Raw genomic sequence first — 27,227 nt, 5'->3', positions numbered from 1 at the left:
ATTGGGCTTTTGTCTACTAAATGATGGGTCAGACACATACATATCCTTATCATCTGGTACATTGTCCAACATGGACCTCTCTGTACGCTCACCGAGTTTATTCCCTCGTCTTAATTGGTCTGCGATAACTTTCACGGCAGTGATCACAGGCCAATTATTATTAATAGGCTTTTAATGTTGACCAAGAGGTGAGAAAAAGGCCACGAAGATGGATTGTTGAACAGGCAAATTGGAACGGTTACCATACAGCCTTCCCATCACAGTACGATTGTGACAAGGGTGTCCTTGATCAACTTTCCTCTTTTACGTCCATGATATTTGAGACTTTAATAGATATAGCCCACAAACATCAGGAAATCCTTGGTGGAATGATGATTCCCGAAAGGCTATTAGCAAACGACAGCAGGTACTGCATAAATTTAACCACAGGCCTATAGATGAGCATCTAAATTTGTACCATAAAGCTAGAGCAGTACGTCATCAGATATTCTTAGACACTACAAGGAAGTCATGGAGCAAACAGATGGACACCATCTCATGCACTAATCCCACATTTACTGTGTGAAAAAAGTCTGTGTGATTTGTTGGTCACCAAAACAATCTATTCTCAACCTTACTCATGAAAGAGAACACCTTTCATCATCTTTTGCGGTGGCAACTACCTTAGCAAATACTTTCCGCTCATATTCTCTCACTTCATCAAATAGTAACGAATTTCAAAGGTACAAAATACAGATGGAAGTATTATTGTTAAACATTGGTGATTCGGTCAGTGAATAAACTCCATCCGCATTCAACAAGTCGTCACACCCACTTAAAAACTCACATGACACGTCCCCTGGACCTGAGAACACATCTTGGTCACACCTTCTTCATTCGGTGTAACAACATCTATTGAACGTTTGTAATGATCTACTCTCTGCATAACTCTTCTCACCCGTCTGGTCGGAAGCCGTTCCCATAAAAGTACTTAAATCTAGTAACAACAAAGCAAGTCCCCCCAAGCTACTGTCTAATCTAAGCAAGCTACTGTCCTAAGCAAGGTAATGGAGAGGATGGTGAACCGCAGACTTACGCGGTTCACCATCGTACTTGGAGACATGGCCTTTTATCACCAAAACAGTGTGGTTTCCGACAAGGATAATACTCCATTGACCATTTAGTGTCATTAAAAACAAATATTCAAAACCTTTCCTATTATGACAGCACCTCGTCACTATCTTCTTTGATAAAAAAAAAAAATAATTACTCTGAATAATCTTTAATACTCTTTGGGTGTACCATGAATTTTTATGTATACTTCTGGGCCAACTGGCTCAACGGTTATCTTACTGGCTCTTACAGCTGCTGGTATAGGGTAAGATTCTTAATAAAATTGCAGCATTGTTCACCTATTTTATCCATCTCATCTTTCTTGTAAAGATACTTAAAAAAGAAGAAGTATGTTCAAGGTCATGTAAAAACAATAAATATTTAGATAATAAAGCTCAAACTACTGGTTCTTATAATAAAATCAATAGATTTCTCACTAATTTCTGTTAATTTTTAAAAATCTCATATGGGCACCACATAACTTCCTTGTATGCCTAATTAATTATATATACACATTTTTTAAAAATGAAAAGTACATAAAATTTTATTTCGTTAATAACTTCTGACTTTTGCTTATTTTTTTTTTAATTTTTATTGAATTATTATTTATTGTAAACATTTCTTTACAATCAGAGGTTAATAATTATTAATAAATCAACATATTTAAATTAAAAAAAAAGAGATGAAGTCTGATCGAACCAATTGCCTTCCCCTTATAAGATCCAAATATTTTATAATTAAAATTCCATTTGGCTATAACTCTGGAACCAATGAAAATAAGTACCACTTAAGATATATTGTTGAAAAGCTCTCAATGAGGGCTTATTTCTGCGGTTAATAAAGTCCAAAATTCAAATTTTTAGGATTTTGGGCTTTTTTGGACACTTTTGTTTCAGTCGATTGCAATCAAAAAGGGAGGTGCACAACTAAATGTTACAATAGTCCTAAATCCAAAATTTCAACATCTTACAGCTAATACCTTTTGAGATATACAAGATAATACATACGTACGTACATACATACATACTGACATACATATAGACTTCATACTGAAACTAGTCAAAATGAATTCAGGGATGATCAAAATGGATATTTCCATTGAAATCTGAAAACCAACATTTTTCACGATCACAATACTTCATTTACTTCAAGCAAGAAAGCAAAAATCAATTGACACACTGCTTATTTTGGTTATAACAACCAAAGTTTAGTTCACAAAAAATAAAGATAAATTTTTACAATAACTACGTTTTATCTACTAGTTTGTTTATAAACAAAATAAAATAAAAGAATATTGTACAAAATTATTTACTTATTTTTTTAAAGGCAAATGAACCATTTTATATTTATCACAATTGTAGAAACTTTAATCAGAATTCTCTAAAAATAATTCAAAGTAAAGTTAGTTAATTTTGTATTAAATTCCAAAGATCTGTAATGAATAAATATGTATTAAGCTAGAACACATCTTTTATGTTTTATGACTTCTTTTATGTTTTAGAACTTAAAATAGCAGTCTAAAAATTGTGTGAAAACTACTAAGTTGCAAAATTCTTTTATTCAGACATAAATACAATCACAGAACTCACGAGTTCTAAAAGAAATAAAAAAAGAAATTACAAAAAAAAGGAATTACAAAGTATGTTTATAATATGGATAATAAGGAAGTAGCTATTTAATAGAGTTAAAAATATGAATTAATTCATTTCAACTTAACTGAAAATTATTGTTAGAATTACAGCTGCAAAAAAAAAAGCTCTTTATAACAATTAATGAATGTTATACTACTTAACTATGTTACTGCACATTACTATAATATTACTACATCTACATTCTACATATGATTCTCAAACACATTAGCTCATCATTCAACCTCAGTACTCTTAGAAACTTGGCAGGATTTTTTTTATAACATATACCAATAAGGAAAAAATCACTTCCTAACAGATTGAAGTGTGGTTCATTCATATGATTTCTAATATATTAGAAATAGTAATAGGAATGAGTTTTTTTGAATGTAGTATCTCAAAATGTAAAAAGAAAATACAATGCAGGGTAAGACTACTAACCAACTCATATGTACTGACTATAATATATTTTTTATTATGTTTTTTTAATTCCTCTCATAACTTTTCAATTTAGATTTTTATAGTTTTTACTTAAAACATGAATAGTTTAAAATCTTTTGTTAGGAATCCACAGGCCATTGCCAATATTGAAAGGAGAATTACTGCCTGTCCAAAAAATATCACTATGCAAGTTATCCCGACATTATGGTGTTAAATATACATCTTGTAAAATTCTTCATAAATTAAAATTGAAACCATACCACATTACAACTGTGCAACAATTGAAGTAGTAGACAAAGCAAAACGACTTGATTATTGCAACTGGCTTCTCGAAAACATTGTTGGTGGACAGTTAGACACGATATCATATTTCATGTCAGATGAGGCAAGATTTATTTTATCTGGCGCTGTTAATTTGCAAAACATGAACTGAAGGTGAACATTCAATGAGAAATCAACGCAATTGACAATAACGTTTTGCATCAGATGACTCAATATGATCAGTCAAGCACAAAAATGCATCAGTGCCCAGGGTGGTCATTTTGAACATCATTTACAACATCATTTCGTAACAATAAGGTAAATAAATGCTACATTTAAATTACGTTTTGCGTTTTTCTTATTTAATTTAACTGTATCAATCGTAAAATTTCATTCCAACTACCGATCTGCAGTGGTTATGTTATGGTTCGGTTTAATGTTGCACACTCTGTATAAATATAAAACTAAAAATAATTTAAAAATTCATGATGTGAATTTGTTTACTGATTGAAATGAATATTAGTATAAAAAATACTAAAAAAAAATTTCATACTGTAAATTAGTATAAAAAAATTAGTTAAGTTAAAAAATTACTGTAAAATAAAGAAAAATTATACTGTATGTATACCATAAAATTTATTATACTGTCTTCCATGAATAGTATATTATAGCCCTGTGCTAACTAAGCAACCATCGCCTAGATCAGATCTGTGCCAATTTGGCTTGGCCAAGCTATATGTACATATGCGGTGTGTTTGAAACTAAATAACTTTTGACTGGATAAACAGATTTTGATGAAATTTGGCCCAGAGACTTGTGTATATGGGACAATTTGTTGGTAAAATTTTTGGATCAATGATTCCAGGGGGTGGGATAGATAGTTTCTTTGGGGGTCAATTTTCTCAACATAAACAAGTTTCCAAACATAACCCCACTTTACATTAAGCTCAGTACAACCATACTTACCTTAACTTTAAAAAAAAATTTGCCCCAAAATTCTCCTTCTGCCCAACAATTGAAACAAGATATCTTTTTATTTATTTATATTTTTAACCAAATTTTTTTTGTCTTCCTTTTAAGTATAAACTTAAGTATAAAAAAGTTAAGTTATTAACTTTTTTTTAAGTACAGTACTAGTGTTAGTGCTAGTGGCCCCAAAAAGTATTTTGAACGCAATATTGGTGTTGGAGGGAGCTGAAGAAAGTTTAAAAATACTGGTTTTTTTTTAATATTTAAAAATTATTTTTAGTTTATTTAATTTTTTAATAACAATATTGGAATAAAATTTCATCATAATTTATCCCCACCCACAAAAGATAAATCTTAAGTAACTTTTTTTAGGTAGTACATTTTTCAGTGGTATTTTTTTAGTCTCTTCCATTTAATTTAGTAAATGTAGATAAATCAAAAAACTTTCTTGAGAAATGATTTTGGGGTAAAGGTGTGTGAAAAGAGTAAAAAATATTGATTTTTCAAATTTGTTAAACTTTTTTCATGTATCATTATTTTTCCACTATATAAGAATAAATAACCAATGCCAAGTATAACAACTTTATCCTCATCTTTTTTAAATGATTAAGGCATCTTTTATTATTATATTTTGTGTTAAGTAAAACACAAAATGTCCCACACAAAGTAAAACAAACAAATCAAATATCCGACTGAAAATAACAAAAATAAACCAAATTAAAAGACTCACAATATAAAATAACAACAAAAAATAACTACAAAAAAAAAAACAACTTCATAAGAAATACTTTGAGAGATTCTACGCATACAAATCAATAAAGAATAAACCGAATTAAAAGTCAACCATTATATTACATTATGTGTTAAGTAAAACACAAAATGTAATAAGAGTATTCCTGCTACACTTCAAAAAACTGGAAATGTAAAATAAGCAAAAATTATGCTTCATTTTAATACACGTATGTAATTAAACATAACTAGAATAAGTTTTCATGCTTTCATTTCAATTGATCTTACTTCTGGAAATCCATTTTTTAAATTAATTTTTAATAGACTACTTTGATGGTCTATTTACTATAGCAAGGATTCTTGTTTTATTATCTAATTGTTTCTAGTGGTTGGTTTTATCCTAGAAATGTTCGTACACTGCAGATTTAGTTGACCAGCATTTTTAGCATTTGCAGATGATGTATTCTTTTAGATGAAGAGAAAACACAACAAAAAATTTATTTGAGCACTTCTAATGTAGTTAATATTAATGTAGTTTACATAGGTAAACTACATTAGTGACTTTCCTTTCTGATGTAAGCAGAATGACCAGAGTTAGATAAGCATACAAAAATAAGTGAACAACAATGTAACATTACTTTTCATCAAATTTGGATGATACAATGATGGAGAAAGTGGACCAGATTTATCTCCTGAAGTATAATCAATATTCATTACATATTGTTGAGATTTAGAATTTTCATACAAAGTTTTTATTTATACGATTTTTGAAAAATTATGAAATACATACATGTCATTTGTTTTTAAAGAAAAGTCTAAATACCACAATTTTCACAATAGTAACACTTTCAGTTAATGAGATGTTGATCTCAATTTAAAAATTTGTCCCCTTTTCATCCCTTATAGACAGATTTCAAAATTCTGTTCTCAGTAGGAGGTGTATGTTATAAAAACAAAAAATAATGTACCCTCCAAAATTCGTCAATGTAGGTTAGACAAATTGAGATCTGCACTGATGGATAAGTCAGTCAATCAATTAACCAGTGAATCAGCAAAGTGAATATTGAGGATGAACCTCCACAGTGGGCAACCAGTTTCTGTGAATAATGAGAAACTTTGTTTCTCATTATTCACATACAATGTAAAATTTTGTGTGAAACTGAGGAAAACTTGCACAGAAATATTTCAACTATTGAAACAAGCTTACAGAAATGATTCTCTGGGTCATATGCAATGTTACAAATTGTTTTCAAGACTTAAAAGAAGTTGTCAGTCAATTAAAGATGACCCTCAACCAGGAAGCCCTTCGACTTCAACTGATGACACCACGTTCAGATAATTAACAGTCAAGTGCATGCAAATCACTGATTGACTGTCAGAGAACTTGCATCTCAAGTGGATTATGCCACGACATTTTGACTGAAAAAATGAACATCGAATTGCAGCAAAGTTTTTCTCGTTTGATGACCGAACAGCAGAAAGAACATTAGTGGACATTAAGCGATAGCTTCTTGAACAAGCCAATGATGATGAAACATTCATGCAAAGATCATAATGGAAGATGAAAGCTGGGTTTATGGCTATGACACTGAGACAAAAGTTCAATCATTATAATGGATTGGCAAAAGTTCTCCACGCCCCAACAAAGCATATCAGTCTCGATCCAATATCAAAGTGATGCTCTCGATTTTTTTTTTTTTTAAATGGAATTGTACATTTTGAATTCTTACTCAAGGTGAAACAGTGAATTGTGTGTAATGTGTTTTACAACGGTTACATGAAAAATCCACAAAAAAAAACAAAGTTGTGGTTAGACAACTCATGGTTCCTTCGCAAAGACAATGTGCCTGAACATTCAGCTTTGTCAATTCATCAGTTTTGTGCCAAAAATAGGATGATGTTCTCCCTCCGTCTCCCTACTCACCAGATCCAGCTCCTTACAATTTTTTCTTGTTTCTGAAATTAAAATCAGTGATGAGAGGATGCTGTTTTGAGACTATTGATGACATTTAAGCAAATTCATCATGGACGTTAAAGGCCATTTTAAATGAAACTATCCTGGACTGCTTCACGAAGTGAAAACACTACTTGGAAAAGTGTGTGAATAGGAGAGGAGTACTTTGAAGGAGATAAGGACCAATAATCTGTAAAATTAATAATACTGATTAAAAAAATAAAGTTTGGTTATTTTCTGAACAGACCTCATGTATATATATTAAACTTGTATTTATTAATTGCTGTTTATAGTCAATAAGGTAGAATAACCAGCTGTAATCAGCACCTTTAATACTATAACTACACTTTTTATGAGTAAAAAGGCATAAATAAATAGAATGGTTTATTGGGATGAAAATTAAAAATGTTATTTCTTTATTATTTGTTGGTTAAGAAAAAAAAAGAAATAGAAGTCAGCAGAAAACTTCTACAACACACAGAAGTTTATTGAATATGTTTTAAAAAATTAAAAACTACAACTACTTTACATAACTTTTTTCAAATAGTTATGAAAATACAGATGAGAAATTTGACTATAATTTATGTGAATAAAGTACAATATTAGTAAAAGATCCATTAATTAAATTATAAAGTCCAACTTATTTAATTAAATAAGACTATTGTCCACCTTGCTTAAACTGATATTATTATATCAGTGACAGCTTGTTTTTTAAATAGAGGCAGGAACAAACATGTCCAACTAAAAATTACAAAATATTTCATCACTTACAGATTCATAAAGTCTTAGTTCATGCATCCAACTCTTAGCACGATCCCATGAAGACCAAGAGAAAATATCATAACATAATACTGCTGCTGTTGCACCTCTATAGTAATTTCTGGTCATGGAAGCAAATCTAAAATCAAACAAAATCCTACTGAGAAAAGATATTTCTCTTATAATTTTACAATTCACAAATTTAAACAATTCATTAACTAAAAATAGTATCTGGTGCAGTTAAACAAAATAATTAGTAGCAACAAGTAATAACATATAAAACCATCTTCTGAATTCATCATAAAAATAAATTTCAGATATAAAACATTACGTAAGCACACAAGTAAGGAACATAATAGGTATTTCAGTATGTATATACTTATGAGAGTAAATCAAAAAGTAAAGTGAAATTTAAAAAGCCAGTTTTTTCTGTTTGCACTTCATAGAAAAAATATTCTTATTTTCACTATATAATCCCCAACTTAGCTCCCTTTGATGTTAACAAATGATGATGAGCTCACTTATCTTTTAACAAGTTTCTAAATTCCTTTTAGAAGTAATTTTTTGATCTGGTCCACAGCTATTTTCATACCACCTCCATAATCTGCTTAACAGAACAAAAATGTTACCTTACAGTTCTTTCAGTAATCCAAAAAGATGAGAATCATGAGAAGTAAGATCAAGATTGAAAGGTGGATGGTCTAGCAGCTCAGAACAGAGATCTTGAAGGCAAGGGATTGTTTTGTTGGCTGTATGATGTTGAGCACTGTCCTACAGTAAAATCACACCTTTTGAAAGTTTACAATGCCATTACACTTGATTTTTGTCTTCTGAGATTGTAGCTGCTCACAATTTTCACTATTCTACATTTCACCTTTAGATATGAAATCAATTAAAAACTGGACCTTCCATATCCCAGAATTTTGACATCAACTCTGCTATAGACATGCATGTTTTGAATTTTTTTGGTGCAGGAGATGAAAGATGTTTCCAGACTAAACTTTAGCCCATCGAGCTGGTCTGGTGGTTAACTTGTCATCGCAAATCAGCTGATTTTTAAGTCAAGAGTTCTAAGGTTCAACTCCTAGTAAAGACAGTTACTTTTACACGGATTTGAATACTAGATCATGGATACCGGTGTTCTTTGGTGGCTGGGTTTCAATTAACCGCACATCTCAGAAGTGACCAGACTACACTTCATTTACATTCATACATATCATCCTCATTTATCCTCTGAAATAATACCTTACAGTGGTTCCGAAGGCTAAACAAAAAAAGAAAGAATAAACTTTGTCACTTACTCTTCAATTTAAAATGATGGTTCCATATCTCATCAAGAGTTACTATTTGTTTCAGAAATGAGTCTCCTTCATCTACATAATATTTCAAATTCTTCAGGAGATTTTCAAATTACTCTTTTTGTGAATGTCTGACAGTTGACATGGAATCCAGCAAGCAAAAACTTTTTAAAGGTTTACAGATTCTGGATTGAAAATGTCAAACCATGTACTATATTAATTCACTTCCAACTTCATCTATTTTAATTTCTTGATTATTGTGAATCACTTCTTTACCTCTTAGATTTTGTCATTGCTGTTTTAAGTGGAAGGCCTACTTTTCCACTCCTCATTACAGAGATAAATCTTAAATCTTTTAAAGAAATCAATCCATTCACAGATCTTGCTTCCACTGAAAACAGCTCTCTTCATGTTGCTGCTTCTTTCTACAAATAAACTTAGCCAATTTCACCCCTTTTGAACTGTAAAAGCATATCAATGGTTGCAATTCTTCGTTGGTGTCAAAGGACAACACAAATTTTAAACTGACCTTTATCTTTATAGGAAAATCTTTTTTCCCTTCATATGACATCACTTTAACACTGATTTTAAACACAACCACAAATAACTTAACAATGAAACAATAATTCCAACGACTAGATTATTATTTATAGAATGATTAATTATTTATAGAAAAATCAGTGCTAAAATGATGTCATAGGAAGGGAAAAAAAGATTTTTCTTTACCTTTTGACTTTTTCTCTTATACATATATATATATACAATCATATAAGCATTTCTTGAATCCATGGATTCATCAACAGTTATTAAAATACTACCTCATGCAATAGATACCTTCATCACATCTTGGGTTAATATTCTTAGAATGGCTGTGCCATTCAATGTCTTATGTCAGATCATCTACAATCATTAAAGTTATGGCAATTAACATATATTTAATTAAAAGTAAAAGTTAAAGATTGAATATTAAAGGGTAAACTAATGATTATTAATTACTAATTATTTTGACCTTATAGTACCTGAGGAACATGTATTGTATCACAGGAGATCCTGCACACCAATGCAGTACTCAAGGAACAAAATGAAAAATGAATAATTTAAACAGTATTTCAAATTAATAAAAACCTTTCTTAAAAAATTATTCATGTTAAATGCAAAACTCCATGACTGAAATCCACATTGCCTTACTGCAATCCAACTGAACCAACAGCTCTCTCAAATTTCCAGTAATCATTAATTAAGAAGTTTCACTTCTTTTTCCAAAAAAATCTGTTACATGAAATTTGATTTCTTGACACTCACTATTTAAATCCTGTGCTTAATTGATAGACTGAAGATTTATTTCATAAGTAATACAACAATATAACAAACAGTTTGATTATTTCTTGCTGAATTCTTGCTGAATTTATAACAACAACAATATATATATATATATATATATATATATATGTAATTTTTGAAACAAAAAGAAATGAAACAGAATTCTTTCATTCAGAAGTCACAGTGAACAATGGACGGCTATGTAATTTAAAACAGAGATATATGGAGTCAGTGATTCATTGCAATTTGAGGAATAATCATTCATAATCTCATAAATCTAATAATATCATACAGAAAATTCATGGTATAATTCTATTACTGAAAATTGGTTTTAAAACAGTCATTCACATTGTATAGTAACATGCTTCTGTTTAAAACACACATGGAATAATAATTACAATCTTAAAAATTATTATTTTAAATTATTTTTAAAATAATAATTAGTATTTGCATTAAATAAAATTTATATGTTATGTCTGAATAAAGATAAAAACAACGAATAATCTTTTGAAAGAAAATAATTTAATAATAAATAGTACTAATGAACTGATATAACAATGGGAATGCAATGATATAGTAATGTATTACATTTCTGTGATAACATGTGACAGAAGTAACCAGGTTATTTTTTTTTTTGTCAAAAGCTGTTATAATTCTACTCACCATGTAGCACATCCCATCACCAGCTTGGGAAGCATTACCAAAATATAGCAAGAGCACTAGGCCAAAACGTAACAATTTTTTTATCAATAAGGGGAAAACTAAGAAGTGTTGATAAAAATTCATATAGATGTTTACAATGCACTGAAAAGAGAGGCATTACTATTTAACCATGTTTAATGTTAGAAAGAGAAAATGTTTTTGAAAGTAAGAAATCTATAAAAAAAAACTCACTTTTCAAGAAAAAAATCACACAATTTTTTTTTTTTAAGCTAATAACATTATGTTTAGTTTTTCATTACAGTGACAAAATAGAAAGATGAAATTTTTTATGTGCATAACTTTTCTCCCCATCACAACGACCTATTTAATTTTCTGATGTTGCATAATCAAGATATCAAATGAAAAATACTTAAAGGTTAAAAATACATGTTGAAGGTTACTAAAGCCCCTTAATTCAGTATTTTAAACATTATACAAGGACAAATGATCCGGTTAATCTGCAAAAATAGTGAAAATTTTTACTGTTTATAATATGAGTAGGTATTTAACTCTTATAATGATGAATTTTCATAAATTTTTTTTCAAGTAAGTGATAAGAACTAGATGATAAAAAGAAAGTATTAGCGTTAGAATTTATTTTTCATTAACATTTGTCAGCTAGGTAAAAAAACGTAGACTTGGGTAAACTACAGCGTTACAAGGTTCCATACATCCATGAACATAAATCATCACATCAAAACTGAATAATGACAACTATCAAAAGGCCAATTTTGATTGAAAATTTAGCTAAGGTATTCTGATAATGTTCCTCACTTCACTCACAATCATTTTAAAGAAAAAAAAATGAAATTAGGATATTTTCAAAGCTTAAAATAAAAGTAGCAAACTTTTTTAAATAGTATGTATGCTTGTATATTAAATGTTATAATAAAATAAAAAGTTGTAAGCAACCTGACTTACAGTACTAGTCAGTCCCTGAAAGTGATGCAGTCATTCTAAAAAAAGGCAACTACTGCTGGGCAATCTGTTATTGAAAGTGAGTATGGATTCTTGCTGTCTTCTTCATTGCGCCGGATATATTGGCGCACACCTTACGTCAATATATGTACGTATAGAGAGATATCAGGATATTAAAATTGGATGAAACATTCATCATTTGAATGCTTGCTCATGTATCTTTAAACTTTTGTATATTAAACTTTTATATAGGCATTAAAAAACTTTTTAGTCTTATAAGTCACATTTTTTTATTTTTAAAAAATCTACAAAAATTTTATTTTATTTTTTTTAATTAAAATTTTTCTTGATAAAAGTTGTAAATTTTCATGAGGTAGCTTCAAAAATTACTCAGAAAACAATAACTTAAATAATATCATAAACTTCAAAAAACATTTTCCTTAAAAGCAGTGTTCTTCAGCAGTTGCTAATTTTTGCAAATGTTCATAACATTGAAATCAATTCTTAAAAATTCTTTCAGCTACTTCATCATACCATGAAAACTCATTAAGCATCTTTCCTATCAATTTTTTAGTTTTTTCATTAATTAAATAATAAAATAGACTTATTATTGGTAAAAGTAATAAAATCCTTGACAAGATTTAAACTTAATACCAGATGATTTAGAAGTCACAATGCTGACCCTACACCAACTGGCAACCTTTTTCTTTCTGTAGCTAAAAAAGGAACAAGGGAACTGAATTCACTGATTGCATATTTGTATTGAACGAATAAACAGGTAATAAAGTTAACACTCCAGAGATAACATAAAAGCTACATTAAAGAAATAATTTTTTTTCTTAAATATTAACTAAAATGAACATAACATATTCTTGCCTTTCACTGCCAGCAGTATCCCATATTCCAATACGATAACTTTTATCTTTATAGTCAATTACTTTTTCTTTAAATGCCAAACCAACTGTCTGTAAAAACAAAAGAAAAAAGAGCAAAAGCCTACAGTCAAAAATCATTAATTTTATTATTTACATATTTTAAAAAAGGTACAGAGGAAAAATTACTATAAAAATGAAAAAGAGACTTAAATAACTGACGGAAGGATTAACTACAAATGGTTTCCATGTTCCCCCATTGACTTACAACAATTTTTTCTTTATTTCAATAAAAATAATTAAATTATAATTTGTTTCCAGTTCTTATTATAAACTTTAAAAAAAATGCCTTTTGGTATTTAATTATAATGAAGGGTCATCATTCACTGTTAACCACTACTCGATCATTTTTCTTCTCTGAGAAAATAGTCTTGTATTGTTAGCAAATACTAATAAACTCTACAATTAGCTCCAAAAAAAGATCCTATAAGAGCAATCATATGCTTTTTGAAGGTAGTCATTTCAGATATCTAAAAAGTGTTTTCTCTTTTATAATTCTGATGAACACATTGAACAAAAATTGTATTTTTTGTTTTTAATGAAAGCTGCCAACTGACATGTAACTAACCGCAAATCTATTTTATCTACATAACTACTAAGTAGATTTAAAAAACTGAAACAAGATTTATCATATCTTAAAAATGGAATTCAAGGGTTTTAAAAAAGATCTGTGGGATTTTAGCCTCAAACCCACTGAGTTGGTCTAGTGGTGAACGCGTCATCCCAAATCAGCTGATTTGGAAGTCGGGAGTTTCAGCATTCAACTCCTAGTAAAGTCAGTTATTTTAACAAGGATTTGAATACTAGATCATGGATACCGGTGTTCTTTGGTGATTGGGTTGCAATTAACCACACATCTCAGGAATGGTTGAACTGAGACTGTACAAGACTACACTCATACATATCATCCTCATTCATCCTCCGAGATATTATCTGAAAGGTAATTACCGGAGGCTAAACAGGAAAAAAAAGGATTTCAGCCTCAATGGACTTAAAAAATGTTAAAATTACTGTCTTTATAAAATTATATATCAGAAAATATGACATAATGAGAAATTAAAAACTTTCTACCATTAAGTTCTGAAAAAGTTACTATGAAACCAATAATTCATCTTCTTCTGCAGTTACTTATCTTCAAAATTTAGATATTGTTCATTGGTCATGCAGTTTTTATTTTCAAACTTTTTTTATGAATATTAATTTTTAAATCAAGTTAGTTAACTTTTAACCTTTGTTATTTTTTTAATTGTTAAATGTTTAACTTCTTTTTTTAACTTTTCTAAGTTTTTATATCTTAAAACATAAATATATGGAATACCTTTATTCTTTTACTTAATTACTGAAGAGAGGCCTAACAGAACTTCTATTAAGCATAAAAGAGAATACGTAAAATGATATGAAGAAATACCAAGCCTACACCTATCAGTTTGGTAACTAATTGCAAAACCCAGTTAGATTAACGATTATTTCTACAGTCATAGTCATAACTTATGTGAATGATGAGAGGTCAACATATTGCATTTAGAAAAACTGATTCATGGAATAGCAGAATAAGTTATACTAAAGCAACATTTCCAAAACTAATTTTTAAATCACAAATTATTATTACTTGTTCTTAATCAATTAAAAATTGTTCATAATAACGGAATACAGAATATCACAGTGGTTATCGAACTACTAGCAGTCCAAAAAAGAATGACTGATAAATTCAATGGATTTGTTATCAAATATACAAATAACATTAAAAAAAATAAAAACAAAAAATTTTTTATAGACAAGGACAACAATGTTATTCAGTTCCACTACAGATGAATTACATGAATTCCTGTTAAACTAAAACAGTGTAGACTATTCATCCAATAAAAATATTCTTTATTTATAGCATAATGAATTCTAGTAACTGAATTAAATCAGCACTGTGCCAGAAGACTTATTTGGTGCACTATTTTCATACAATTTCTGACAATGAATAAGTTCAATTTAATCAAAAAACATTTCATTGAACTGATTACAATACTTTAAAATCACGTAGTTTCCATTGTAATAATGTTTATATATCCTAAAACCACCAACTACCATGCAAACTTTTGATTATTTATTTTTCATATATCACAACGATTTTAACAGGAAGATAAGACATGGCATAAATACAACAATGAATTAGTCTGTCTTCATGTTTAAATCAAACATTTTAAATATTTATGAAGTAAAAAAAAATTTGATACAAAATATTTGTAGCAAATGGAAAAAGCTGTTTGTTGGACCAACAAACAGCTTTCTATTGAAAGATAAATATGCTACAATTCCACTGTAGAGATTGCCATTGGCAATCTCTACAAAAATGATATTAATGCCATATACCTATTTACAATTATCAACCTAGTGATTTTCAAAACTCTTTTATCACACCAGATTTCACATGAAATAAGGTGTTTTACACAAAGAGAAGAATTAGATGCTTGCCTACATTCTCATTCCTTTCGGGCTGTTCTATTGTTTATTTCACTACCCTAAAGCACCATACTCAGGAAAAGACTTTTAGAAATTCCTCAATGTTGAAATTCCTCAACAAACTGCTGTCATTATCAAATAATCTAATAACTCAATATTAATAATAACGGAATAAAGAAATTTCAATCAAAATTAATTACTGAAACTTGATTTATGCATTTAAAAGCTTTTAGAACTATAAAACACAAGGCCATACAGCAAACTAACAAAACATACAAGAGTGACATATACAGCAACTCTTAAGTAAGTAAATCAAAGTGCAGTGATTGCACTAAATACTACACTGGACAGAGTAGATGCAAATTCTCCCATGAGGAAAGAAAGAGAACACATACGATCAAGAACACTAAAACATATTAAACTTTTGAAAATCATCTCGCATACAAAAACATTGACCACAGCATGCAAATTTTATTCAGTATTAAATATTTAAACAAATATTTTAAAAAATCTAACTATTTAAACAATATTAAATAAATAAATTTGACAAAAAATAATTGTGACTTAAATGAACAAATTGAGTACTGTTCGTACTTATTGACAACATATTACAGTGTTTCATAACTGTAATAAGACTCATCCATTAAAAATACTTCCAAAGGTAACTCCACTGAAGAAGTTGTACAATTAGCTCAAAAGGCTCAATGTTGTTCTCTACAAGAATAGTTTTCACGTAATTTTAAATCAGTCATTTGTAACCATTAATCATTTTATTAAACTGTTATGTTTTGTAATGTTGTTCAATGAAGCATTCATTATAAAAAAAAAGAGAGAAAGCCATAAATAATACATTTAATGCTGACTTTATAGTTCAGACTGAACAATTCATCAGGTCAAAAATTTACAGTATTTTTCAATTAATTTAATGACACAACTATTTCTATCACTGCAATGTAGCAGGTAAAAATGTCTAAATATAGCATTAATGTTAAAATTAATAAAGGAAAATGGACAAAAAATTGCTACATTATGATGGGTATAACAAAAAAAAAAACTTAATTATCTCCTAAAACTACACAACAAAGAAATATTAATAATGAGATAGCCAACCGAAAATTAAATGATCTACGAATTATTTTCTCCATATCTTTCTAATAATGTACAAGTATCTATTAATAAAGTTATTTATTTCACATTTTTAATCTAATCGATATACTCTAACATATATTACAATTAAAATTTTATAAGGAAAGACTTTACTCCACTCTTCAGTCATCATTAAAATTTCCACCATCTAAACTTCTTTACTAAATTATTAAACCTTAGCACTTAATCTACCAATCTACTTGTATTTCTTCTAATGAAAATTTTTCACTAGTTTTTATTTCCCCTGATTCACTGTAACATATCTCTATTTACAATTTATCAACCTACTAATTTTCAAAACTCTTTTATCACACCAAATTTCGTATGAAATAAGGTGTTAAATAAAGAGAATTAAATTTTTGACTACATCCTCATTCCTTTCTGGCTGTCCTATTGTTTATTTCACTACCCTAAAGCACCATTCAAGAAAAGACTTTTAGAAATTCCTTAAATGTTTAAACTTCTGTCATTATCAGACAGCCTAACTCAATAAAAAAATTTAATCCTGAATTCATTATGCTACAAACAATATTTAACCATATTCAGGCCATTATTTTGGGTAGAAACAATAACCCACTAAAAAAAGTCACGATTTTATAACAAACAAGACAAAAGTAACAAATAAGTAAAAAATGGCATACATGTTCATTTCTACATTTCTATTCACTATTTGGGTTTATTTTTAGCCCTAAGCTATCAAAAATCAGAATTTTAGAAAAATGTCGCTTTCAAGGTCTATTGTTCATATGAAGAAAGGTAAAAATAATTGTTCTCTTATTTTAATCTTTCTGCCATACATAATAAATAAGTTTATGTATGTTTGTCCCTTTGAATTATTTAACTCTGATCTTAGGGAAAAACCAAATTTTAAGCTCTCATTTTTAACTTGATCTTATATTCTAAATAAAACAAACCAGTGCATATAACATCTTATTTTGTGGCTTGTAAGTTTCTTAATTAAAAGGGTTTCTTAAGTAAATTGACATTTACTTAATAATTATATATAAATAATTGTATAATTAATTATATATTTTAATAATTTTAGAAGAGTAAATTCTTGCGAGCATAATTTTTACAGGATGAAGGAGGCTAATTTACTTTTATTTATTTATTTTTTTGAGTATAATTCTGAATTAAAAATTAAGTAAGTACATTTGTGGGTTCTACATACATAAGAGAAATTATGGAGAAAAAATTAAATTTTTCTATGATGGTATTGCAACCATTTTAGTTCAAATCATATATTTTATGGAATGATCCATAAATTTTACTTTATACAAAACTGGCCCGATCAGGGAGAGCTTTGCTCGCCTTTCCCGTCTAGCCAGGTGGTGGAGTCCTACTGTGATCATTATCCTCACGTTGTGAGAATAAAACTAATAAATAATAATTAATGCCTAAAACACTCTCTTTTCTGCAACACATCCCTCGTTCTTGATGTAGAAGCTCCTTTTTTCTTTTTCCTGTTTGGCCTCCGGGAGTCACCATCAGAGGATGAATGAGGATGATATGTACGAGTGTAAGTCAAGTGTAGTCTTGTACAGTCAGGTCGACCATTTCTGAAATGTGTGGTTAATTGAAACCCAACCGCCAAAGAACACTGGTATCCATGACCTAGTATCCAAATCCGTATAAAAGAAACTGCCTTTACTAGGATTTGAACATTTGACTTCGAAATCAGCTGATTTGTGAAGACGCATTCACCACTAGATCAATCCAGTGGGTTGACATAGAAGCTCCTGTGGTAAACAAACATATCACTTTTGGTTCCCCTTTCCATTACTCTAGAATATGTTATATCTCAGGAAGGGGTCAGGTAGGGAGCTGAAAATTGAATATATAACAAAATGCATAGTCTATTGTTTTTACATCAAAAAAACAAAGTCAAAAACAGTATTAGGTTGTCGTCCAAGAGGAAAAATTCAAAACTTCACCTAAACAGGGGCTACAGCCTTGATTTATGCCACCTTCCCAGGGATTACACAAATATATGGTGAAAATTTGAAAGCAATCAGTTGGTTCTCGCATGATGCTGTTGCAAATAGACAGAACTGCCACAAACTTACACAATTATCCTACCCTACTAAACAGCATTTGTATGTATGTTTGTGTTCCCATTAGCTTAGCACCGTAATTTAACAATCACTAGTGGAAAATCCCAATTCGTTTGTACATGTCTGATGGTGTATACTTGTTACATTATTGTATAGCGATATACCGTGTGTGTGTATATATATATATATTAAAGTTTTGGAAAATTTAGTACTTTTTAACCGATCAGAATTTTCAAACAAAAATTGCAAATATCTCAAAAACAGTGTCCTAGCGCTCTGAAAAATTTTTTCGACCCCTCGACGGCACCCCCTCCACTCCCAGTGACACCCGTCGGATTTTAACATTTTCAAGTGCCCCCAGGGCGCCATTCGGGAATTGGGGAGGGTGCGATGGGGTGCAACTGTAATATCTCGACAACCGCTCGTCCAATCTTCACGATTCAAACGACGTATGTACTAGCAGGTTGAGCGCTAACTGTTTAACGCATCAAGTACACTCTTGATCGACCGGATCTTGGTTATCAGGAAATTAAATCGTTTAGCCCATGTTTTGATTGCACTCGCCCTCTGAAACTGTACTTTAAACAACTTATCGAGACTAAAAAGAAGAAAAAAAAATATATAAAAAAAACTTTTTAAAAATAGCTCTTATATTAAATGCACTGAAAAGTAGAAAATAAAAATATGTACAAAAAAAATCTGTAAAACACCATTCTTATATTAAACGCACTAAAATGTAAAAAATAATTTTGGGACGGTATCTGAGAATGGATTTAACAATAAGCTTGATGGTGATATGTATAAGATTATGCGAGTCATAGCTTCAAATTGAAAATTTGATGTTTTTGCAAATTTTTTCTTACGCTTGATGAAAGAGTGGGGTAAAAACATGCATAAAAGTAGGCACCGGAATCTACTGATCACTAGCGGAAAATCCCGATTCGTTAGTCAATTTCTAGGGTTAAATTTCTAATTTAACTTTCGTTATATCAATTTTCATCATACAAAAAAAGTTTTACATACGTGGTAATCAACTTTGGATACTTTATAATCCCATTCCGAGACGCTGCCCGCCAGAGCAACTCGCCCGGAGGGCCTAGCTGCGGAGCCGTGCCTTAGGCACGCCTTGCAGCTAGTAATTTAGATAATTACATAAAATAAATTTTAAATTTTTTATTTAAATTTAAATAAATTACATAAAATAAAATAAATTTTATGTTATAAAAAAAAAGGCCACTACATAAATTAAATAATTTTTTTCTAAACAAATATTATTTTCGGATCACTAAAAAGTATGGAAATTTAAAAGTAAACTTTTCTTTAGGAAAAAATATACAGAGTGATTCAGGAGGATAGGGAAATACTTTGACAACTCATAATTTATTCATAATTTTTCTACTCGTGAAAATAATGGAAAAAATTCATACAAACATTTGTTCTAAAATGCTTTGTTTGTGAGTTACGTCTAGTGAAAGATTTTGAACAGATTCAGGCCCGATAAAATAAGGAAGATTCCTCACTGTAGTGCTGTACATCCTTCACAAAAAATTTCATCTTTCTGGATCCTATGTTAATAAGGTATCTTCACAAAGGTCAGGGTGGCTCTAACTTGAAAAAATATAACTAATTTTTTTTTAAGGCATTACAACTGGGAATCAAAATTGAAAATGGTCAAAGATATCTTTCAATTGGTGAGTTTTTTTATTACTCTTAAGAAGTTCTTTTATTACTATTAAGAATTTAATATTATAAATATATGGTTGTAGTACAGAAGATAAGTTGAACCAGCCTTCATGCTGATCACAAATACATACAATTTAAGTCAAACTGCAACTGGGTGTGAGATTCTGATCATCTATATGTAACCAGTATATCTGCATTTATTTAATTCCAATAAACTAATAGTTATGTCCTTTATTATATTAAAGAATAAATTATCTTAATTTCACTGAAAATAAGATGAAATGTGATAATATTTTTAAATTATTAAAAATCATAAATAAATTCACCTCCAAGAATACTGTTCTTCTAAAGAACCATTTGTTTCTAATTAGCAGCACTTTTTCCATTGGAAACAAGGAACAGTAACGGTAGCTATATAACACATATAAACACTACAACCAACATAATCAACTTTTGCAAATCATCTAATAAAAAAAGAATACACAAACACAAACTATAACATGTAAAATGGTTTACTAGAATATAAAAACTAGTTTCTCAACACATCCGAGTGAATAAAATTTACAAATAGATAAATTTGACAAAATCAACAAAATGAATATAATAAACTGAATAAATAGTTTACTGTACACCTAAAATGGTTTTACCTTATTGAAATGTCTAACGTAATTTCAATGGCAAAGATGTGAATAATAAGCCATTCCCTAAAACAATTTCCATGTAATTTGAGAGTGAGTTGCTGGTAATTTTTAACAATTTAATTTTAAACGAATTAACAATATCAAAATATTTTGAATGCAACTGTTTTAAATATCAGTCATTCAAGCTATTTTTGTTGACAGCTTGATTTTAACACTATTTTTGTGCTGACAGACCCATTTCATGTCTAAATTATGAAAAAAAGTCAACAGATTTTATGTCAACAGTTTAGTTTGGTTTTGTAAAACAATTAGGTGTCTCAACAAAGCGTAGTAAAGCCATATTTGTCTGACACACCTGTTGATTATGTTTTTTTCAGCCATAAACTGGTAAAATTTTTTAGAATGTTACAGGCCAATACAAATAAAATATTAATAATTATTTTAGGCCATATGGTGACACCAAAAGAAGTCCTTATAATTATTATACAGAGAAATTATTTCTTTAACATGGTATCAGACATTATAAGCACATATTGCACAACATAAAGAATAAGGTGGAAGTTATGTAAAATAAAAATAAAAAATCTAGGTAAAAAAATGTAGACAAAGAAATGTTGATCATTGAAGAATTTCATACGGTTTTGGGAATTTAAAATAAAAATTGGTATTGATAAAACATAGATTTTACTGGATACAAAATAGGGAAGTATTTTATATAAGGATTCACAAAGTTCCTTTACAAAAAAAGGATTTTAAAAAGAACCTTTATACAATTCTTTGTTATATCAGCAAAATACACCATTAATGGGGTGTAAAGCTAATTTGCCTCCACATGGTGCATCCTGGGTAACGCTAAATGAGTTAGCACATACTGGCAGTCAGATAAACCAAGAAGATAGGTTCTCCTGACCACGCAGACACAAGCCTACAGTATTACAAACTGCAGGCCATGTTGCTAGATATACCCAACAATCCTTTTCAGGACTTGCCAACAAGAAATCTTGGACCTTCAGTCCGAATTTGCCACATAAATATGGAAAGCATATGTTATTCTAAGAGCCAGTATTTATCGAAACTACTGAAGAACGACAATATTGATCTGGTTGCAATCCAGGAAACACATTGTAACACTGAGGAACAATTGCGAAAAAGAGGCAAAATACCTGGATATGAATTACCTGGTGCCACAAACCATGATGTCACTACTTAAATTAAACGCGATATAGAAAACGCCACTCTCATCTCCACCTCCACGAGCAATAGAATTCATAATGTTATAGTTAAAATTGAAAGTATAACAGTGTCCAATATCTATAAACTGCCAGCTGTCTCATGGCCAATGTCAGTAATCCAAATACCACCTCATCCTGCAGTCTACTTGGGTGATTTTTAATAGCCAAGCAATGGAAGCGAGCAATGGAAATATAAGGACTGTGATGTGAACGATGAGGCTCTGGTGAGATGGGCTGAGGATGAGAATCTCAGTCTTGTCTTTGATGCTAAAGACTGATTTACTTTTAAATCAGCGGCTTGGAGGCGGGAGTAAAACCCGGATCTATGTTTCACCTCAACTGACAGCAACAGTCGGCCACTGCTAGTCATCCAAAAAGTTCTCGGTGACTTTCCCCACAGCCAGGACCGTCCAGTTATTATAGAGGCAGGTAGCCAAATTTCATTCGTGACCTCTGTACCCTGCCCTAGATGGAACTTCAAAAAGGTGAATTGGGAAAATCTTTCTAAGGATCTGGATAAATGTCTGAGCTGGATACCACCAATCAGCAAAAACTATAGCAGATTTATTAGAGCAGTAACAAGTATCGCTAAAAAGTGCATCCCTAGAGGGTTTCGCAGAGAATATATCCCAGGGTGGTCCCAAAATAGCAAAGTTCTCTACGGAAGCTTCCTTGCAACAGGCGATCAAGAGGTGGCAGATGAGCTTCTCCATAGCCTCGATGCTGTAAGACAACAGAAATGGTCAGAAACGGTGGGAAGCCTGAACTTTAAGACCTCGAGTTGTCATGCATGGACTCTGCTAAGAAAATTAGGAAGTGGATCTCCTATTCACAGACAAAAAGCAAGTGTCTCCCCAAACACTGTAGAATCCCACATAATGGCAACATACAGAGCACCAAGAGACAAGGTGCACACAGTTGAAATAAAACACGAACTAAGAAACTTGAGGAGTGAGGCAGGAGAGACTGAGTATGCTCACCCTTTTACACTTGAAGAGATTGAGTCGGCGCTCAAAGATGTTGTTCTAGGAAAAGCACCAGGATTCGATGGTATCAATCCGGAATTTTTATTAAACTGCGGAAAATACGCAAAACTTTGGCTGGCCAGATTCTTCACTGACATAATGCAGACCAGTAGCGTACCCACAGAGTCCAAGCAATCGAAGGTAGTAGCCATTTTAAAACTAGGGAAACCAGCAAACTTACCTAAGAGCTACAGGCCTATAGCATTGCTCTCAGCGACATATAAATTACTAGAAAGGCTTATCAACAACAGAATCTACCAGAGGATATTTGATGTTATACCAACTGAACAAGCATGCTTTAGGCCAAACCAAAGTTGCACCAACCAAATTCTCTCACTCACAACATACATTGAAGCAGGGTTCCAAAGAAATCTTAAAATCTCTGCTGCATTCATTGATTTATCGGCTGCTTATGACACTGTCTGAAAAGAAGACATGATTTGTAAGGTCATCTGTGTAATCCCATGCAAACTAACAGCTCACCTCCTTAATAACATGTTGAACGACAGAATGTTCCAAGTTATCATGGGATCCAATATAAGTTCACCAAGGAAACTCAAGAACGGCCTGGCACAAGGGTCGGTACTTGTGCCTCTCCTTTTCAGCCTCTATGTTGCAGACATGCCAGAGACAAGATCTGAAAAGCATGACAAATGACTGGGTGCTAACAACAAAATGTAGATCATTTGATGAGTTGGAGGAGGTCCTGATGGCTGACCTGGAGAAACTGGTTAGGTACTTCTGGAGATGGCGCCTCCAACCAAATGCTAGTAAACTAGGTGTCATGCTTCCATCTGAGTAACAAGTTCGCTATAATAGGGTGCTATAATAGGGAGCTTAAAATTCTATTCGAGAATACATGGCACTTCCACAATAAGACACCAAAATACCTAAACTTGTTAGAACGCTTTCATTTAAGGAGCACCTTATGAAAACTACAGAGAAATTGAAAGCAAGAAACAACACTATACATAAGCTCTGTGGAACAACGTGGGGAGCATCGGCTTCCACTTTGCACACATCGAATCTGAACCTCGTCTTCTCGGCTGCTGAATATTGTGCACCAGTGTAGCTTAACAGCCCTTATGTTTTTAGAATTGATGCTCAACTTAATAACACTATGAGAATGATTGCCAGGATTACAAGGTCTACTCCTGTGGAATGGCTCCTGGTTCTGAGCCACAAACCACCCCCGAACCTGCACGGTACGAACGCTCTTGTAAGGGAGTACAAGAAGATTATGGACAATCGAAACCTACCAATACATGAGAACATTAAGGATGCCAATCGTGGTCACCTTCAATCTAGAACGCCACCTATCAAAACAGCAATTGCTGCAACAGAGGACGGATTTAACCAAACTGACGCCTGGCGTTAAGAATGGACCACAAAGCAGAATAACCAAATCCCACGTATTACTCAAAGGCCACCAGGTTTTGACTTGCCACATAAGACATAGTCAACGTTAAACAGAATACGAACTTGGCATGGTAGGTGCGCCTTTTTCCTGTATAAATGGGGTAAAACACTGACACCCATTTGTGAGTGTGGTGAAAATCAAACTTTTAAACACATCACAGAAGTTTGCCCTAGGAGAGCTTATGAAGGCGACTCCAGAATCAGTAGCTTATATTAATTTGTTAAATCTTTGTTTGTAATTTTTGACTGTAATTGGTGTTGTGTTTTGATGCCATATGCTAAACAAATAACTAACAACACTACTCCACAACTAGCCACAGCATAACAAGCTTACTCTTCAGAATGCAAACTGAAATTTCAAATGCAATAATTGTTTATTTCTCATAGTCAAATCAAGAAATGATACCAATAACAAAATGGTGATTGGAAAACAAAGCAATACTCCAAATACTTTGAAACTGATAAAATATGGAAAAATGTAATAATATTTTAGCATCTGAAAAGTACAATAAACAAACTGATGGTGGTAATCTTTTTACTGTGAGAAAATTATATTTTTAAAAATTATTGATAGGTGGATTTCTTTTAGAAAATTTCTGTGTGTTTAGTATAGTGTTTAGATAAATTTGTTACTAATTTCTTTAACTATTTTGGGTGTGCGGCTGTATCCAAATGTAATCAAGAACCGTATTATTTAATGTGTTAATGACTGCTTGGCAACTCTTGCCTGATTTGACTGGAGTGATATTGCTTTTTTGTTTTATAAAGTTTACCACATTATTAATGTAGCTTTCCAAATACTATTATTTTCGAAAATTTAAACAATTTCCCACTTAATAAATCTACAGAGAGCAACATTTCTAGCACATACTATGATAATTTCTTGTAATACAAATAAATTTATTATACATAAAATTTGGAGAATTTTTAATAGACAACAACCAATTTTCTAAATTCCAAAAACTGACATACTGCAATACGAACTACATCATATTATGTACCTACTTTTGTAGCATATAAAATCCAAACGTTTTTACACGATTAAAATATGTATGAAATATACTCACACTTTGGTAATTTTCGGAGAATATTCCAAGAGTGTAACGACGAAACAGACTTGTTTTTCCAGTATACACATCACCTAACAGGATAACTTTAAAATCAACTTTACTCATTATAATATTACTGTCTACAAATTTAAAACAAATATCAACTTTGGTTCATAAGAACTCACAGCATTACAAAACTTTCGCCGCAATTACAACGTTACGATAATATCATTTTACATTTCACTGTTTATCATCACTTTCACTAGAATAGGACAAAGACAATAAAATTTACGCAGCGAATACCAGATTTGAATGTTCAAAACACAACAACACCAAACTCCACCCCTCCACAGACCAGACCATACCCAAGTAACAAGTGCAATTACAGTCTGACAGTGATGCATGATCATGTGATCTAGTGAAACACAAAATTCTCTTTCAGCTGAGTTGTAAAGTTTGATTGATTGAGTCGTAAAGTTTTCAAATTGATTTTAATTTTAATGCTATTAAATAGCATGTACATTATTTAGATGTTTCATTCTGCGAATGAAAACATGTACCATTTATTTTAATAATTTATATAAAACGAACGTATAAAAAAGGAACAGGATATCCTTCCTCTACCGGGCTTATTGGGGGCTCTTACGGATATACTTCTAAACAACAAAACTATACAAAGAAATATAGAAAATACAAAACAAAGTTCGTAACATTTACAGTTGTATAGTGCAGTACTGGCTTGCTACAAAGGAACCCTTATAAGCTAGATTTTCCATATTTTAATTAGTATTCAAATCTAAACCTGATCAACTTATTTAAAATTAAATAAAAGGATTTTATTCTACAAGAATTATTACTTTGTTGATGAGTTTTTAAATAATAATGCAATAAAGTTTATTTTCTATATCATCATTTAACACATATCTTTCCAAAGTTTTCTTTTATTCTATACTGGTTTGTTTGTTTAATATCATATACAGATGCATTACTGCCTTTATCTTGCTCTTTTTACTTTATTTATTATACTTTGTTTAAAGGGGTACTCAGTTTATTTTTCTTGATGTTTTTCTCAGTAATCCTTATAGCCAAATGCTGAAACAATTCTCTTTTTTGAGTTCTGAGTATCTACAACTTGCTTTTTTATCCAAATTCAATAGGTTCTATGTTAGTAAATATTAGAAAAAAGCAAAGTAACTTCCTTTCATTATGATTTACAAAACATGGATCTCCTTTAAGTATTTATTATTTTTATTATTATTATTATTTTAAAATTATATTTTAATTTATATGTAGGTGTTTCCTTAAAAGTAAGTTAACTACTTGAAATAATTTTGAAACAAATTAATTTATAATTAACTACGTGCAAAGCTTATAATAGTCTGTTTATTTGGCCTAGAAGTATAGTTTACACCAGCCAGCTGAAGCATATTAATTTATTTATTGAAATGAGATCTTAATGAAACCATTTTGATACATATACTATTTTGTTGTACTACGTGTAGCTATATACATATATATAAATAA

General features: G+C 30.7%; 1 protein-coding gene across 1 annotated transcript in view; it reads right to left on the bottom strand.

Moving 5' to 3' along the window:
* Nucleotides 1-26,077, bottom strand: part of LOC142325003 (ras-related protein Rab-24-like) — a 75,837-nt gene extending 49,760 nt beyond the window's left edge. Inside the window, exons 1-3 of the mRNA XM_075366239.1 lie at nt 25,722-26,077; nt 12,948-13,036; nt 7,846-7,972 (exon numbers count right to left, since the gene is read on the bottom strand). Of these exons, the coding sequence (XP_075222354.1) occupies nt 7,846-7,972; nt 12,948-13,036; nt 25,722-25,829 (324 nt within the window). The 5' untranslated portion in view covers nt 25,830-26,077. The remainder of the gene's footprint in view (nt 1-7,845; nt 7,973-12,947; nt 13,037-25,721) is intronic.
* Nucleotides 26,078-27,227: the final 1,150 nt, after the last annotated feature.

The sequence above is a fragment of the Lycorma delicatula genome, chromosome 5 (genome assembly GCF_047948215.1).
Source record: "Lycorma delicatula isolate Av1 chromosome 5, ASM4794821v1, whole genome shotgun sequence".
Taxonomy (NCBI): domain Eukaryota; kingdom Metazoa; phylum Arthropoda; class Insecta; order Hemiptera; family Fulgoridae; genus Lycorma; species Lycorma delicatula.
This window is presented reverse-complemented; position numbering and strand designations above follow the sequence as displayed.